At 39.3% G+C, this 17308-nt stretch overlaps 2 protein-coding genes across 4 annotated transcripts in view; both read right to left on the bottom strand.

The window, feature by feature from the left end:
- Positions 1 to 14043, bottom strand: part of lrrc39 (leucine rich repeat containing 39) — a 48510-nt gene extending 34467 nt beyond the window's left edge. The window contains exons 1-3 of one of the 2 annotated variants that reach the window (XM_067415804.1): positions 13778 to 14043; positions 13449 to 13673; positions 12866 to 12971 (exon numbers count right to left, since the gene is read on the bottom strand). In XM_067415804.1, the coding sequence (XP_067271905.1) occupies positions 12866 to 12971; positions 13449 to 13576 (234 nt within the window). In that variant the 5' untranslated portion in view covers positions 13577 to 13673; positions 13778 to 14043. The remainder of the gene's footprint in view (positions 1 to 12865; positions 12972 to 13448; positions 13674 to 13777) is intronic. The other variant, XM_067415805.1, reaches the window with a different exon arrangement.
- Positions 14044 to 15876: 1833 nt separating this feature from the next.
- On the bottom strand, positions 15877 to 17185 carry LOC137039490 (dynein light chain Tctex-type 5-B). Of its 2 annotated transcripts, none has more exons than XR_010897672.1 (2): positions 17129 to 17165; positions 15877 to 16403 (listed from the first exon to the last, which is right to left on the bottom strand). XR_010897672.1 is itself a non-coding variant. In XM_067414798.1 (2 exons), the coding sequence occupies exons 1-2, from the start codon at positions 17132 to 17134 to the stop codon at positions 15892 to 15894; spliced, it is 522 nt and encodes a 173-aa protein (XP_067270899.1). In that variant the 5' UTR covers positions 17135 to 17185; the 3' UTR covers positions 15877 to 15891. The 2 variants fall into 2 exon arrangements, 1 of the variants encoding a protein (XP_067270899.1); XM_067414798.1 differs by having other exon boundaries at positions 15877 to 16407; positions 17129 to 17185.
- Between the last annotated feature and the right edge of the window lie 123 nt (positions 17186 to 17308).

Genomic DNA, 17308 nt, shown 5'->3' with positions numbered 1-17308 from the left:
CTCTGAAGTGCTCGGAGCACTAGAGCTAAGTCCCAAGAGGGTATCGAGGATGGACGAGGAGGATTTAGTCTCCTCGCACCTCTGAGGAACCTGACGATTAGGTCGTGCTTCCCCACGGACTTACCTTCTACTACATCATGGTACGCTGCTATTGCTGCAGCATATACCTTGAGGGTGGAGGGAGACAGCCTTCTCTCCAACCCATCTTGCAGGAAGGAAAGCACGACACTGATCGAACACCTTCGGGGGTCTTCCCGGCGGGAAGCGTACCACTCAACGAACAGGTTCCACTTCAGAGCATAGAGGCGCCTCGTAGAGGGGGCTCTAGCTGAAGCGATGGTATCTACGACAGCTTGTGGTAGTCCATCTAGAACCTCCGCGTCCCGTCCAGGGACCAGACATGAAGATTCCAGAGGTCTGGACGCGGGTGCCATAGCGTGCCCCGTCCCTGAGAAAGAAGGTCCTTCCTCAGGGGAATCGGCCAAGGAGGGGCTGTCGCGAGGAGTGTGAGTTCTGGGAACCAGGTCCAGTTGGGCCAATACGGCGCAACTAACAAGACCTGCTCCTCGTCCTCCCTGACCTTGCACAGAGTCTGTGCAAGAAGGCTCACTGGGGGAAACGCATACTTGCGTAGGTCCCGGGGCCAGCTGTGCGCCAGTGCATCTGTGCCGAGGGTACCCCCGGTCAGGGAATAGTACCACTGGCAATGGGTCGAGTCCGGAGAGGCAAACAGGTCGACCTGTGCGGCTCCGAACTGGTCCCATATCAGCTGGACCGCCTGGGGGTGGGGTCGCCACTCTCCCGGAGGTGTCGGCTGACGAGAGAGCTCGTCGGCTGTCTGGTTCAGCACACCAGGGACATGAATGGCCCCGAAGCAACCTCAGCTGCTTCTGACTCCACAGGAGGAGGTGGCGGGCGAGTTGGAGCAGACGACGGGAGCGTAGACCACCCTGACGGTTGATGTACGCAATGGCCGTGGTGCTGTCCGTACGGACCAGTACATGCTTGCCACGCAGCGGCCCCTTGAGGCGGCGGAGTGCCAGATGTACTGCCAGTAACTCGAGGCAATTGATATGCCAATGCAATTGCGGCCCCGTCCACAGACCAGCAACTGCATGCCCGTTGTACGTGACCCCCCAGCCTGTGGTGGAGGCATCCGTGAATAGCACAGCATGCCTGGACACTTGTTCTAGGGGCACCCCGGCCCGGAGAAACGAAGTGCTGGACCACGGGCTGAAGGTTTGGCGGCAGTAAGGAGTCACTGGGACCCGGTACTGACCGCTCTGCCACGCCCACCTCGGGACTCGGCCATTGAGCCAGCGTTGAAGCGGTCTCATATGAAGCAATCCGAGCGGCGTGACCGCGGCTGCAGATGCCATATGCCCCAGGAGCCTCTGAAAGAATTTCAGTGGGACCGCTGTCCTGCTCTTGAACATATTCAAGCAGTTCAACACCGACTGGACTCGCTCCTCGGTGAGGCGCGGCGTCCGGTTGACCGAGTCCAGCTCCATACCGAGATAAGAGATCCTCTGTGTGGGACAGAGTTTGCTCTTCTCTCGGTTGACCCGAAGGCCCAACTGGCTGAGGTGACTGAGCACCAGGTCCCTGTGTTCGCACAACTGGTCCTTCGACTGGGCTAGGATCAGCCAATCGTCGAGGTAGTTGAGAATCCGAACGCCGCGTTCTCTGAGTGGAACAATGGCTGCCTCCGCGACCTTCGTAAAGACGCGGGGCGACAGGGACAGCCCGAAGGGCAGGACCTTGTACTGATATGCTTTCCCCTCGAACGCAAAGCGTAGGAACGGTCTGTGTCGAGGGAGAATAGACACATGGAAGTACGCGTCCTTCAGGTCGATCGCTGCAAACCAATCCTGGGGACGGATGCATTGGAAAATGCGTTTCTGCGTCAACATCCTGAACGGGAGCTTGTGCAGGGCCCGATTCAGAACTCGCAGGTCCAGGATTGGCCGTAACCCACCCCCTTTCTTGGGCACAATGAAGTAGGGGCTGTAAAACCCCGTCTTCATATTGGCTGGAGGAACCGGCTCGATCGCGTCCTTCGCCAGTAGGACCTCGATCTCTGACCGCAAGACTTGAGCATCGCTGCTTCGCACGGAGGTGAAGAGGATGCCCTTGTACTTGGGTGGCCGGCGTGCGAACTGAATCGCGTAGCCGAGTCTGATGGTACGGATGAGCCAGCGAGACGGCCTGGGGAGACCTAGCCAGGCCCCCAGCGACCGTACAAGCGGGACCAACGGCACCCCAGACGTGCCCGGGGTGGGGCAGCGAAGCGGAGTACTCTGGCCCGACTCGGGAGGCCCGGAGGCGGCCCGTAGTGTTGCCTGAGCACTCCTGGTTTGGACAGAGAGTGGGTGAGAAGGCCCGGAGGCGTCCTCGGAGCCCACTCTGCTGTCCACTGCCCGGAGGCAGGGAAGTGAAGCACTCAGCCCCGACCCGGAAGGCCCGTGGGCGGCCCGGAGTGTTGACTGAGTGCTCACAAGAGAGGCAGTGTGTGGGTGAGAAGGCCCGGGGGCGTCCTCGAGGCCCACACAGCTGCCCCCTGGCGACGGGAGGGTAGGAAAGGAGTGACAAGGCCTGTGGGCGTCGCACACTGCCAACCTGACCCTCTTGGGGCCCAGAGAGAGAGGAAATTGCTCTTTTGGTGAAAATGTGGGTACCGCTGGACTCCGGAGAGCCAGCGGCAGAGATGTTGTGACCAGTGATGCCCCCCCGGTCCTCCTCCGGGGGGGTGGGAGGGATGCGGACATCATCTCCCTCAGAGCAGCTCCTCTTCTCCCTGGGCTGCCCGTCTCAGGGCCGCTTCCCCTTACGCTTGCCGGCAGGTTTCGCGGGCCCTTGGACGGGTTGGGCGGCCCCCTTGCGTCCGGCACCCTGCTTCGCGGGTGGAGGCTGCTGCTTGGGCTTGGCAGGGGCGGAGGCGGACGCTGGAGGACGCCCTCGGCGACGAGCAGACTGGGGGGCTGCCCCGGGCGGCTGGGTGGAGGCAGCAGCGGACCGCCGGGGCAGGATATTCTTGATGGCCTCCGTCTGCTTCTTGGCCACCGAGAACTGCTGGGCAAAGTCCTCGATGGCGTCGCCGAAGAGGCCGGCCTGACAGACAGGGGCGTTTAGAAACCGAACCTTGTCCGAGTCCCGCATGTCTGTCAGGTTCAGCCACAGGTGGCGTTCCTGGACCACCAAGGTGGACATCGCCCGACCCAGGGAGCGAGCCGTGACTTTCGTCGCCCGGAGGGCGAGGTCCGTCGCGGCCCGCAGTTCCTGCATAACTGCCTGGTCGGAACCACCCTTGTGCAGTTCCATGAGCGCTTTGGCCTGGTGGACCTGCAGGAGCGCCATGGCGTGCAAAGCTGATGCAGCTTCTCCGCAGGCTGAGTAAGCCTTGCCCGTCAAGCCGGACGAGAACTTACACGCCCGGGAGGGGAGACGCGGGGCGTGCCTCCAGTCCGCAGCGGTCTTAGGACACAGGTGCATCGCAACTGACCGCTCGACTGCAGGGATCCCCTCGTAACCCTTAGCTGCACCACCATCGAGAGTGGTGAGGATGGAGGAGTCAGTCGATCGTTGGCGAGCGCTGTACGGCGCCACCCACGACTTCGTGAGCTCCTGATGCACTTCCGGGAAGAAAGGCACCGGGGCGGGACGCTGAGAACCAGCGCGACCCGTCCCGAGAAACCAATCATCCAGCCGCGAAGGTTCGGGACGTGGTGGAGGGTTCCACTCAAGCCCGACACTTGCGGCGGCCCGGGCAAGCATAGCCGTAAGTTCCGGGTCGGACTCGGGCAACGCTGTCACACCCGAAGGGGGCAACGCAGCCGAGTCTTCATCCTCGGAACCCATTAGCTCATCCCCCGATGCAGCAACCGACATCTGGTCCTCCGCCGGAGCCCCAAAAGAGACGACTGGTGCTCCACGTGGGAGGTCAGCACGCCCTTCCGGAAGCTCCACCGGTACAGTGGAGGGGGGAGGGGCCCGAGGAGCCGTGAGACCCGTCGGGTTTACCCTGACCGACACCCTCAGGTCCCCACCAAGGTCATCAGCCAAAGTAGTAGCCCTCTGCTTTGCAGCTGGAGGACCACTAGATCGGGGGATGGACGCTGGTGTTCCACCTCTTCTGAGGTATTGGAGACGGGACCGCAACACTGCAATGGACATATTCCCGCAATGGGAACATGTCTCATCCACGAACGCAGCCTCAGCGTGCTGTGCGCCCAGACACGAGAGACAACGAACGTGTCCGTCAAGCGGAGACAGAAATCGACCGCACCCAGAAACACACGGCTTGAATGACATCTTGAAAAAGACGCAGGGTCAAACCGTGTTGCTCTTTTGTGAATGGAAGTTGCTCTTTTAGTGCTGAAGCACTCAGGGAGATAATAATAATAATAATAATAATAATAATAGATTTTATTTATAATGCACTTTTCATTCCGAAGAATCTCAAAGTGCAACAAAGGGGGGGGGGGAAAATAACAACAAAAAATGAATAACAAGTAAAAATATAAAATACTACAAACAATCAACCAACACAGAAAACAGAACAGAAAACAGAGCTGATGGTGAACAGAAACAGAGCTGATGGTGAACAGAAAACAGCTGATGGTGGAAGTCTCTGTTAGCTCCGCAGCACACTGTGGCCACTCCATGTTTCAGATTTCTCCCAGCGGCAGTGTCCCGATGACATCGCCGAGGCAGGACAGCTGAAGACCAGATGATGGGTCTTCATGACGATTCAAACGATGGGGATCGCCGCAGCACCATGCAGGAGGCAGAACATTTTTTCGGGCACTTCTGTGGACACACCGGGGTCGGCGCAGAAGTCCAAGCCGCTCCACGGCCGCAATGCAGGACGGAACAGCGGCGCAGCCGAGAAGCGGAACATCCCAACATCATGCCGGACGCCGATCACGATGGCCCAGATGACGCTAGCCCGGTGCAAACTTCAGCCACCATGCAGCTCAAGCCCAAGGGAGACCACCAGTGAGCGGCGAGAAAGTGAAACATCAAATGTCCACCAAACCAGAACCAACCAACCGCAGCAATTCAAACGCAAACACCAGAAGCGGTGGAAAACGGCGAAACGAGGAACGTCCTCTCAGTGGCTGCCAGCAATCAGCAACAGCCCCAATTGTAGCCCTGACCCCCAGACCAGTCACAAACATAAGGAAATAAAATAAAATCTAAATCTAATAGTACATCAACATGATCATTTGTGGGTGGAGAAGCGGCGAACAGACGACGCCAGCGTCCTCTCCCCCACGTTGCCAGATGACCGCGGCTCCACGCAGTTCGATAGTGCAAGCCTGCGTGAGCTCTCAGTGATATGTGTGTAGCGCCCAGCGAACCAACTGTAATGTAGTGTAATGCAAGGAAACGCTCAGCGAACCAACAGCTCTTTGTACACTCAGTCACTGATGTGGACGGTCTCTCGCTGACGCGCTGTATCACCCGCACTGGCAAACTCTCGTTCACAGGAATTTTGACTCGTAGTCAGAAAGCTCTTCGTAGAAACAGCAAATGAAACTGTTCGGCTCCGAAGTAGAAAAGCGCTGATCTACCATTCCACTTCCTATTTATATCCGCGCTGCGGGGCGTAGCGTGGAATGCGTGATCGCATGCCAAATTTCATTGGCTCGTTGTTAGATGCTCGAAGTAGGATTGGTCTCTAAAGTAAGATCCCATTCGTCGGTTCAGTTCTGACGTACGTCGAACGTGACCGACTGAAAGGGAAACTGAATTACGACTGTGTATACCATGACATAAAAGTGGAAATGATTCAATTATCACACAAATTCAATATTGACAAATATACTGAATTACGACAGTGTATACAATGACATAAAAGTGGAAATTATTCAATTATTACACAAATTCAAATTTGACAAAATGACTGAACTACAACAGTGTATACTATGAAATAAAAGTGGAAATTATTCAATTATCAAATAAATTCAAAATTGACGAATATATTGAATTACGACAGTGTATACTATGATATAAAAGAGGAAATGATTCAATTATCACACAAATTCAAAATTGACAAAAATACTAAATTACGAAAGTGTATACTATGACATAAAAGTGGAAATTATTCAATTATCACACAAATTCAAAATGGACAAAAATACTGAATTATAAAAGTGGAAATTATTCAATTATCACACAAATTCAAAATTGACAAATATAATGAATTACGACAGTGTATACTATGAAAAAAAGTGGAAATTATTCAATTATCAAATATATTCAAAATTGACGAATATATTGAATTACGACAGTGTATACTATGATATAAAAGAGGAAATGATTCAATTATCACACAAATTCAAAATTGACAAAAATACTAAATTACGAAAGTGTATACTATGACATAAAAGTGGAAATTATTCAATTATCACACAAATTCAAAATGGACAAAAATACTGAATTATAAAAGTGGAAATTATTCAATTATCACACAAATTCAAAATTGACAAATATAATGAATTACGACAGTGTATACTATGACATAAAAGTGGAAATTATTCAATTATCACACAAATTCAAAATGGACAAAAATACTAAATTACGACAGTGTATACTATGAGATAAAAGTGGAAATTATTCAATTATCACACGAATTCAAAACTGACAAAAATACTGAATTACGACAATGTATACTATGACATAAAAGTGGAAATTATTCAATTATTACACAAATTCAAAATGGACAAAAATACTGAATTACGACAGTGTATACCATGACATAAAAGTGGAAATTATTCAATTATCACACAAATTCAAAATGGACAAAAATACTGAATTACGACAGTGTATACCATGACATAAAAGTGGAAATTATTCAATTATCACACAAATTCAAAATTGACAAATATACTGAATTACGACAGTGTATACTATGATATAAAAGTGGAAATGATTCAATTATCACACAAATTCAAAATTGACAAAAATACTAAATTACGAAAGTGTATACTATGACATAAAAGTGGAAATTATTAAATTATCACACAAATTCAAAATGGACAAAAATACTGAATTATAAAAGTGGAAATTATTCAATTATCACACAAATTCAAAATTGACAAATATAATGAATTACAACAGTGTATACTATGACATAAAAGTGGAAATTATTCAATTATCACACAAATTCAAAATGGACAAAAATACTAAATTACGACAGTGTATACTATGAGATAAAAGTGGAAATTATTCATTTATCACACGAATTCAAAACTTACAAAAACACTGAATTACGACACTGTATACTATGACATAAAAGTGGAAATTATTCAATTATTACACAAATTCAAAATTGACAAAAATACTGAACTACGACAGTGTATACTATGACATAAAAGTGGAAATTATTCAATTATCACACAAATTCAAAACTGACAAAAATACTGAACTACGACAGTGTATACTATGACATAAAAGTGGAAATTATTCAATTATCAAATAAATTCAAAACTGACAAAAATACCGAATTACGACGGTGTATACTATGACATAAAAGTGGAAATTATTCAATTATCACACAAATTCAAAATTGACAAATATACTGAATTACGACAGTGTATACTATGACATAAAAGTGGAAATTATTCAATTATCACACAAATTCAAAATTGACAAAAATACTAAATTACGACAGTGTATACTATGACATAAAAGTGGAAATTATTCAATTATCACACGAATTCAAAACTGACAAAAATACTGAATTACGACAATGTATACTATGACATAAAAGTGGAAATTATTCAATTATTACACAAATTCAAAATGGACAAAAATACTGAATTACGACAGTGTATACCATGACATAAAAGTGGAAATTATTCAATTATCACACAAATTCAAAATGGACAAAAATACTGAATTACGACAGTGTATACCATGACATAAAAGTGGAAATTATTCAATTATCACACAAATTCAAAATTGACAAATATACTGAATTACGACAGTGTATACTATGATATAAAAGTGGAAATGATTCAATTATTACACAAAATCAAAATTGACAAAAATACTAAATTACGAAAGTGTATACTATGACATAAAAGTGGAAATTATTCAATTATCACACAAATTCAAAATGGACAAAAATACTGAACTACGACAGTGTATACTATGAGATAAAAGTGGAAATTATTCATTTATCACACGAATTTAAAACTGACAAAAACACTGAATTATGACACTGTATACTATGACATAAAAGTGGAAATTATTCAATTATTACACAAATTCAAAATTGACAAAAATACTGAACTACGACAGTGTATACTATGACATAAAAGTGGAAATTATTCAATTATCACACAAATTCAAAACTGACAAAAATACTGAATTACGACAGTGTATACTATGACATAAAAGTGGAAATTATTCAATTATCAAATAAATTCAAAACTGACAAAAATACCGAATTACGACGGTGTATACTATGACATAAAAGTGGAAATTATTCAATTATCACACAAATTCAAAATTGACAAATATACTGAATTACGACAATGTATACTATGACATAAAAGTGGAAATTATTCAATTATCACACAAATTCAAAATTGACAAAAATACTAAATTACGACAGTGTATACTATGACATAAAAGTGGAAATTATTCAATTATCACACGAATTCAAAACTGACAAAAATACTGAATTACGACAGTGTATACTATGACATAAAAGTGGAAATAATTCAATTATCAAATAAATTCAAAATTGACAAAAATACCGAATTACGACGGTGTATACTATGACATAAAAGTGGAAATTATTCAATTATCACACAAATTCAAAATTGACAAATATACTGAATTACGACAGTGTATACTATGATATAAAAGTGGAAATTATTCAATTATCACACAAATTCAAAATTGACAAAAATACTAAATTACGAAAGTGTATACTATGACATAAAAGTGGAAATTATTCAATTATCACACAAATTCAAAATGGACAAAAATACTAAATTATGACAGTGTATACCATGATATAAAAGTGGAAATTATTCAATTATCACACAAATTCAAAATGGACAAAAATACTGAACTACGACCATGTATACTATGACATAAAAGTGGAAATTATTCAATTATCACACAAATTCAAAATGGACAAAAATACTGAATTATAAAAGTGGAAATTATTCAATTATCACACAAATTCAAAATTGACAAATATACTGAATTACGACAGTGTATACTATGATATAAAAGAGGAAATGATTCAATTATCACACAAATTCAAAATTGACAAAAATACTAAATTACGAAAGTGTATACTATGACATAAAAGTGGAAATTATTCAATTATCACACAAATTCAAAATGGACAAAAATACTAAATTATGACAGTGTATACCATGATATAAAAGTGGAAATTATTCAATTATCACACAAATTCAAAATGGACAAAAATACTGAAGTACGACGGTGTATACTATGACATAAAAGTGGAAATTATTCAATTATCACACAAATTCAAAATGGACAAAAATACTGAATTATAAAAGTGGAAATTATTCAATTATCAAATAAATTCAAAACTGACGAATATATTGAATTACGACAGTGTATACTATGAGATAAAAGTGGAAATTATTCAATTATCACACAAATTCAAAATGGACAAAAATACTAAATTACGACAGTGTATACTATGACATAAAAGTGGAAATTATTCAATTATCACAAATTCAAAATTGACGAATATACTGAATTACGACAGTGTATACTATGACATAAAAGTGGAAATTATTCAATTATCACACAAATTCAAAATGGACAAAAATACTAAATTATGACAGTGTATACCATGATATAAAAGTGGAAATTATTCAATTATCACACAAATTCAAAATGGACAAAAATACTGAATTACGACAGTGTATACTATGACATAAAAGTGGAAATTATTCAATTATCACACAAATTCAAAATGGACAAAAATACTGAATTATAAAAGTGGAAATTATTCAATTATCAAATAAATTCAAAACTGACGAATATATTGAATTACGACAGTGTATACTATGAGATAAAAGTGGAAATTATTCAATTATCACACAAATTCAAAATGGACAAAAATACTAAATTACGACAGTGTATACTATGACATAAAAGTGGAAATTATTCAATTATCACAAATTCAAAATTGACGAATATACTGAATTACGACAGTGTATACTATGACATAAAAGTGGAAATTATTCAATTATTACACAAATTCAAAATTGACAAAAATACTGAACTACGACAGTGTATACTATGACATAAAAGTGGAAATGATTAAATTATCACACGAATTCAAAATTGATAAATATACTAAATTACGACAGTGTATACTATGAGATAAAAGTGGAAATTATTCAATTATCACACAAATTCAAAATGGACAAAAATACTAAATAACGACAGTGTATATACTATGAGATAAAAGTGGAAATTATTCGATTATCAAATAAATTCAAAATTGACAAAAATACTGAACTACGACAGTGTATACTATGACATAAAAGTGGAAATTATTCAATTATCACACAAATTCAAAATGGACAAAAATACTAAATTACGACAGTGTATATACTATGAGATAAAAGTGGAAATTATTCAATTATCACACAAATTCAAAATGGACAAAAATACTGAATTACGACAGTGTATACCATGACATAAAAGTGGAAATTATTCAATTATCACACAAATTCAAAATTGACAAATATACTGAATTTCGACAGTGTGTACTATGATATAAAAGTAGAAATTATTCAATTATCACACAAATTCAAAATTGACAAAAATACTAAATTACGAAAGTGTATACTATGACATAAAAGTGGAAATTATTCAATTATCACACAAATTAAAAATTGACAAATATACTGAATTACGACAGTATATACTATGATATAAAAGTGGAAATTATTCAATTATCACACAAATTCAAAACTGACAAAAATACTGAATTACCACAGTGTATACTATGACATAAAAGTGGAAATTATTCAATTATCAAATAAATTCAAAATTGACAAAAATACTGAATGACAGTGTATACTATGACATAAAAGTGGAAATTATTCAATTATCAAATAAATTCAAAATTGACAAAAATACTGAATTACGACAGTGTATACTATGACATAAAAGTGGAAATTATTCAGTTATCAAACAAATTCAAAATGGACAAAAATACTGAATTACGACAGTGTATACTATGACATAAAAGTGGAAATTATTCATTTATCGCACAAATTCAAAATGGACAAAAATACTAAATTATTCATTGAGTCATTGCCCTAAATTAGGGTAGCTTAAACCTGCTCCTTCCGGGCCATTATCCTGTAGTTTATGCTGAATTCCAGAAAGCTTTGAAGCTTCCTTCTACTTAGAAATAATGTCTGGAATGCCACTCGAAGTCGGACATTTGACCTGTGATCTAAGGGCAGATCAATCAACCCTGACCTTCCAAGATGGAGGTAGGTCCTGCTTCCAATTAGCATAATGTTGAGCTACTTAATGTCAATAACAAACTTTAACATTAGGCATTAAGTTTATATAATGAAAACTTTAATTTTTGCTTTTCATCAACTGTTTTCAAAGTGGACAAAAAATACTAAAATACAAAATGCTTTCATTGTGTGAGATCATGGTGACATCATGTAGTCAACATGTGAACGTGACGTGTGATGGACTGGAACTCTGAGGTCTGAAGTGGGACATTTCAATTGGGATATTCCAACCTCTTCTCGAATGTGGCAATAGCTCCAAACCCAAACACATCTGAACCACTTAGTCAAGGTCTTTAAAATGATTAGATATGTCCAGACAGGTGTGTTGGAGCAGGTTGACGCTAAACTCTAGGAGCTAGACACTCCAGAAGCAGGATTTGGAACCCTTGCCCAAAGTCCTGTCCCAAACTGCACCCTTAGCCCTTGTAGTCTTTCTCTGTGTCCACAATTTCATCATAAACTGTTGGATGATATAATCCTGAAAAATTTAGCTCCAACCTTAAAGGATTAGTTCACTTTAAAATGAAAATGACCCCATGATTTACTCACCCTCAAGCCATCCTAGGTGTATTTGACTTTTTCTTTCTAATGAACATATATATATATATATATATATATATATATATATATATATATATATATATATATATATATATATATATATATATATATATATATATATATATATATATATATATATATTGTAACATGTTCTAAATGTTATTGTGTTTTAGTGGACAAGGAGTTTAATGTTTATGTGACACTGTTCATTTTGGTGTTGTGGACTGTTATCATACTTCATTACCTGTTATTGGAGGTTCGGGTTAAATATGCGAAGAGGCTCCACCCCCTAGGGGTTTTTTGGGGAAAAAGCGGAAATAAAGGGGAGAGGAGTGCCTCGCTGTTTCAAGTGAGGCTCTCTGTTCAAGTCGGGGTGTGTACGGCGTGGGTTGTGGCCTACAACAGCCCAAATAAACACCCCTTTTCACCAACACGTCTCATTATTGCCTGAGAACGTTACAATATATATACACACACATCAGAGCAGTGTGGGGTATGTTTATTTTATGATGGATGGATGCACTTTTTTGAGCTTCAAACACAATAGACCCCGTCAGCTCCGATTGTGTTCATCAGAAAGAAGAAAGTCAAGTCAAGTGTAACCCTCAAGAGCACAAGTCCTTTGACCGTCCCTTTTGGGACAGGCCTATTTGCCTTAAATCACCCATCTCTCTTGATAACAGCATTGTTTGCTGACTTGAAATAGGATAGTGAGCTCAATCTCACAAAGTACAAATCACAAAGACCCTTACCTTCCACTCCTCCTTTTCAATCCGGAGGATGACACGTCCTTCCTCAGTCACAACTTTTTCCTTTAGCTTGGCCAAAGTGATACGATCCTCCCAGGCACCTGTTAACCTTGGTCAAAGATTTGGAACTATTAAAAAAAATTCTTTATATGATTTTAATCTTAATGGTAGTTTTGAGGTAGACAAAAGCACAGTCTGTGAAGTGGTTCTCAACTGGTTTTGCTTCAGGACCCAGATTTTACATTGGACATTGTGTCAACCTTGATCCAATGCAGTATCAAACCTGAAAATCACATTTACTGCATGTATCTTTTACCTTGCATTATGGTTTTTGAGGATGAGGTCCTTATCCTATCATGTAACTTTTCCATGTTGCCAACTTGCCATCTGTCTTATTTGACAGGCTTAGTTCTACCAACAAGTAACAGAACTAGTTTGATTGGACACTTGACATTTTGTTCCTAACTATTCATGATTTTATGGTTATTATTTGCATTTAAAGACCTGCAACCCTTTTTTTAGGTCATGACCTAGCAGTTAAGAACCATTATGATTCCCATGGGATACTTGACAGTAGTGCACGTACCTACCCACTGCTTTCCTGTTTCTCTGTTCGCCCTCCTTCTTCAGTTCATCTTTGCTTTTCTTTATCCTGGTTTCCCACAGTGCTTTGACGGAGTTCACTGTCCCGCAGCACACCGCGAGCCCCGTCATGATGATACAGAGCTCCAAATATCACCTCACACACACATTGTACTAGGGCAGCAGATAAGCCATTTTACCGGCCAGGGAAAGCTTATGCACTGCAAAACTATTAACATTTGAATTAGTATTGTGGATATCATAAGATGTGCCTGACATTAAAGCAACTATGAGAAAGTAGAGTGTAGTAGCCTATGCATTAGCTGTGCTTACCACTCTCATTGAGTCATATTGTCCTTCCAGCTTCTATATACTATGTGTGTACCAAGTTAGCGTCCATTTGATAAGCAGAAGTTTGAGCTGCACTAGTGTAATTCCTCTGACGATTCCAATAAGTGTGATATGTGTTGGAAGAATTGACTTTGAAGTAATTATCCCTCTGTGGTTGTCATTGGTCTTCCCTCTTGAAGCGTAACTCCGTCCAGTGTCTATATTTAACCGGAGACAACACTGGGAATAGTGTGGTGTGTGTGGTCACATGTTAAAGTTGGCACAAGAGCAGCTGTCCGCTATCACATATTTACCACACTAGACGTGCTTTCAAGAATAGAGCGACATTAACCTGATTAAAAAACATCGCTCTATAAATAAAATGGTGGTCGCTAGTAGAACGTTTTTAATGTTATAGTTTAAATGTTTTAAATTATTATGCCGTTTGCTCACCATAAATATGAAATATTCATCCTGTTTTCTCTTTTATTTTTTTCAGATTACATTTGAATTGCAATCAAACTGTTTTGCAAGCATTTTACAACAAATGTCGATTTTATAATAGCAGACAATGGCAAACTAAAATGATTTTACTGTATAATGTTTATTAGTGCTGGGGGAAATTAATCACATCCAAAATAAAAGTTTGTGTTTACATGATATGTGTGTATACTGTGTAAATATATAAATATATTTATATAAATACACACACATGCCTGTAGGCCTATATGTATAAGAAAAATATGTTCTTTTTTATAAACAAATCATATTTATATATAAGATAAATTATATACAGTGTATACATGCAAATATTTCTTAAATATATACATGCATGTGTGTGTATTTATATAAAATAATACTAAATAATTATAAACAGTACACACATATATTGTTTGAACACACACTTTTATTTTGGAAGTTTATTTTTCCCCCAGCACTAATGTTTCTACATATTGTTTTATATATTTATTATAGTAGATATATTAGCAGACAATATAAGCCATATAAGCAATATTAGCAATATAAGACAATAAATACTGGGAGAATAAATACCAAAAATCTTTATTTAACATTATTTATTATTATTTTAAATTAACAGAATAATTTGACATAATCGGGTCTTGTATTACTAAAATGAATAAAAGCTTATTTGATATGTAATATGCACATTCGAGGTTAAAAAAAACAACAACTTTTAGTCAGCAAGTAAGCATTAAATTGATGGAAAGTGACAGTAAAGGCATTTATAAAAGAAAATATTTATATTCCAAATAAATGTTTGAACTTTCTATTAAAGAATCCTTTTTTTAAAATGTACACTCTAAAAAATGTTGGGTTGTTTTAACCCAATGTTGGGTCAAATATGGACTAACCCAGTGATTGGGTTGTTTTAATCCAGCGGGTGGATTAAATATTTGCTTAAGACAACCCAATCACTGGGTTAAAACAACCCAATTGCTGGGTTAGTCCATATTTGACCCAACATAAGGTTGTTTTTTACCAATCATTTTTTAGATTGTAGCTATGGTTTCTACAAATATATAAATAATCAGCATAGTGCAGATTAATATTTTTGTATTAATATATATAATATTAATATAAGACGGACCCCAAACTATTGAATGAGACTATATATTGTTACAAAAGATTTCAGTTTTAAATAAATGTTGCTCTTTTTCTTTCTTTCTTTTGAACATTTTATTCATCAAAGAATTATGAAAAAGTATCACAGGTTCTAAAAATTATATAGAAGCACAAAATTCTTTCAAACACTGATAATAAATCAGTGTATATTAAAATGATTTCTGAAGGATCATGTGACACTGAAGACTGGATTACTGGTGAAAATTCTTGACTGTAAAAAAAAAAAAAAAAATTAAGGTCTCCAAATGAAAATTTTCTAGTGACGGATCACATTAAAAAAACATTTGTTGGCCAAATGGAATTTCTGTGAATTAAATTGTATCAATTTACAGAAATTAAATTTGAAGACATTTATAGAAAATGCTCAATTGGAGAGGCCTGACATTTACAGTGAAGTGATAAAGGTTTGTATTGGTTAATTTTTTTTAGATAATTTTTTTATATATATTTAGCCTATATATAGCGCTTCTAGCCTACTCTTTATACACTGCAAACAAGATGCAAACCGCAAATAAGGATCTGTTTTTATAAACGTATTCAGTGAATGTGTCTGAAGTGGGACTCCAGACGGCTCTACTGGAGCAGTTCACCCCCGAGTCCTTCAGCTGCCCGATGACCACATAACACACCAGCTTATATCGATCATACGGCAGCTTCTTCACAGCCGTTTTAATGCAGTCTGACAATTCCCTGGAGATATCCGCGCATGCGCAGCTGTACTCCACACTCTCGAGTCTTTCATCAACAATGCGCTTGATTATTTCACGTGCTCGGTCAGCAGAGAAGAGTCTTTCTGGGATGGTCTGGTAGTGGACGAGCTGCTCGTCTCTGTCTGATGGTAACTTTTGGTTTCTCGGCTCCTTCTTCATCGCCCAGGTTGAGTCGCGTCTCCTCTGGAGGGGGATCAGTGAGGATTGAGGGTTTTCCTGGGATGTTTTCCTTCTGAGAGTGCTTTTGCTTTTCTCCAGGGGTCCCTTCTTCTCAGCTTTCTTGTGTAATTGGATATAAAAATGTTTTTTACTGTCATTTGTTATTTGATAAGGTACACAATATACATTGTTTGTTAAAATCAAATGTAATTTTTTAATGATTTTTATGTAGGCCTATTTATTTGATATTATTACAATTTAAAATAATGGTTTTCTACTTGAATATATTTTAAAGTGTAATTTATTTCTGTGATTCAAAGCTGAATTTTCAGCATCATTACTCTAGTCTTAACTCACTATCCTTGAGAAATGCTCAAGAAACATTAATTCTGAAACAGACCATACATTTTTCTTTGCAACATTTTTTGTCTTTACTGCCACTTAAAATATTTGAATGCATCCTTACTGAATATTTATTTTAAAAAAATAAAAACCTAAAAATGCATATTACAGAATAATTACGTTTTCATTAATGTAATTGATTTTAGTAATAGAAAATGATGGAATTCTGTTTAAATTTACATTAAATTGAGATATTTTTTTAAAACTAATTCTGCCAATATTCTTATTTTGTTAATTGTATCTTCAAATGTATCTACTTTATTTATTTAAAAACAATTCATTCAGATTAAATCAAGGTTTTTATAATGAATTTGCATCAAAACTTTTAATTTGATCAGTTTTAGTATTATTGTAAACCTAGAATACAATTAAATCGGTTAAATTAAACTAATATTTAAGACCTCTAATAAAATCTTTCAGATATGTAAAAAAGCCGTACCTGCATGTTCTTTTTGTAAGAGATTCTCTGCTTAAACTCTTTTAGTTTGTGCTGAAGCTATGGAGGCGGTGGGCTTTAAACTGAGCTGAGAATGAGATAGAGGCTCCGCCCCCAACTGATATACACTGTTTGACTTGTCTAAGGAACATAAATCCTACAAGACTTAGCTGTGCTCACTAT

Source organism: Pseudorasbora parva, chromosome 14 (genome assembly GCF_024679245.1).
Source record: "Pseudorasbora parva isolate DD20220531a chromosome 14, ASM2467924v1, whole genome shotgun sequence".
NCBI classification, from domain to species: domain Eukaryota; kingdom Metazoa; phylum Chordata; class Actinopteri; order Cypriniformes; family Gobionidae; genus Pseudorasbora; species Pseudorasbora parva.
The sequence above is the reverse complement of the archived record's forward strand: the minus strand, read 5'-3'. Positions and strand labels throughout refer to the sequence as shown.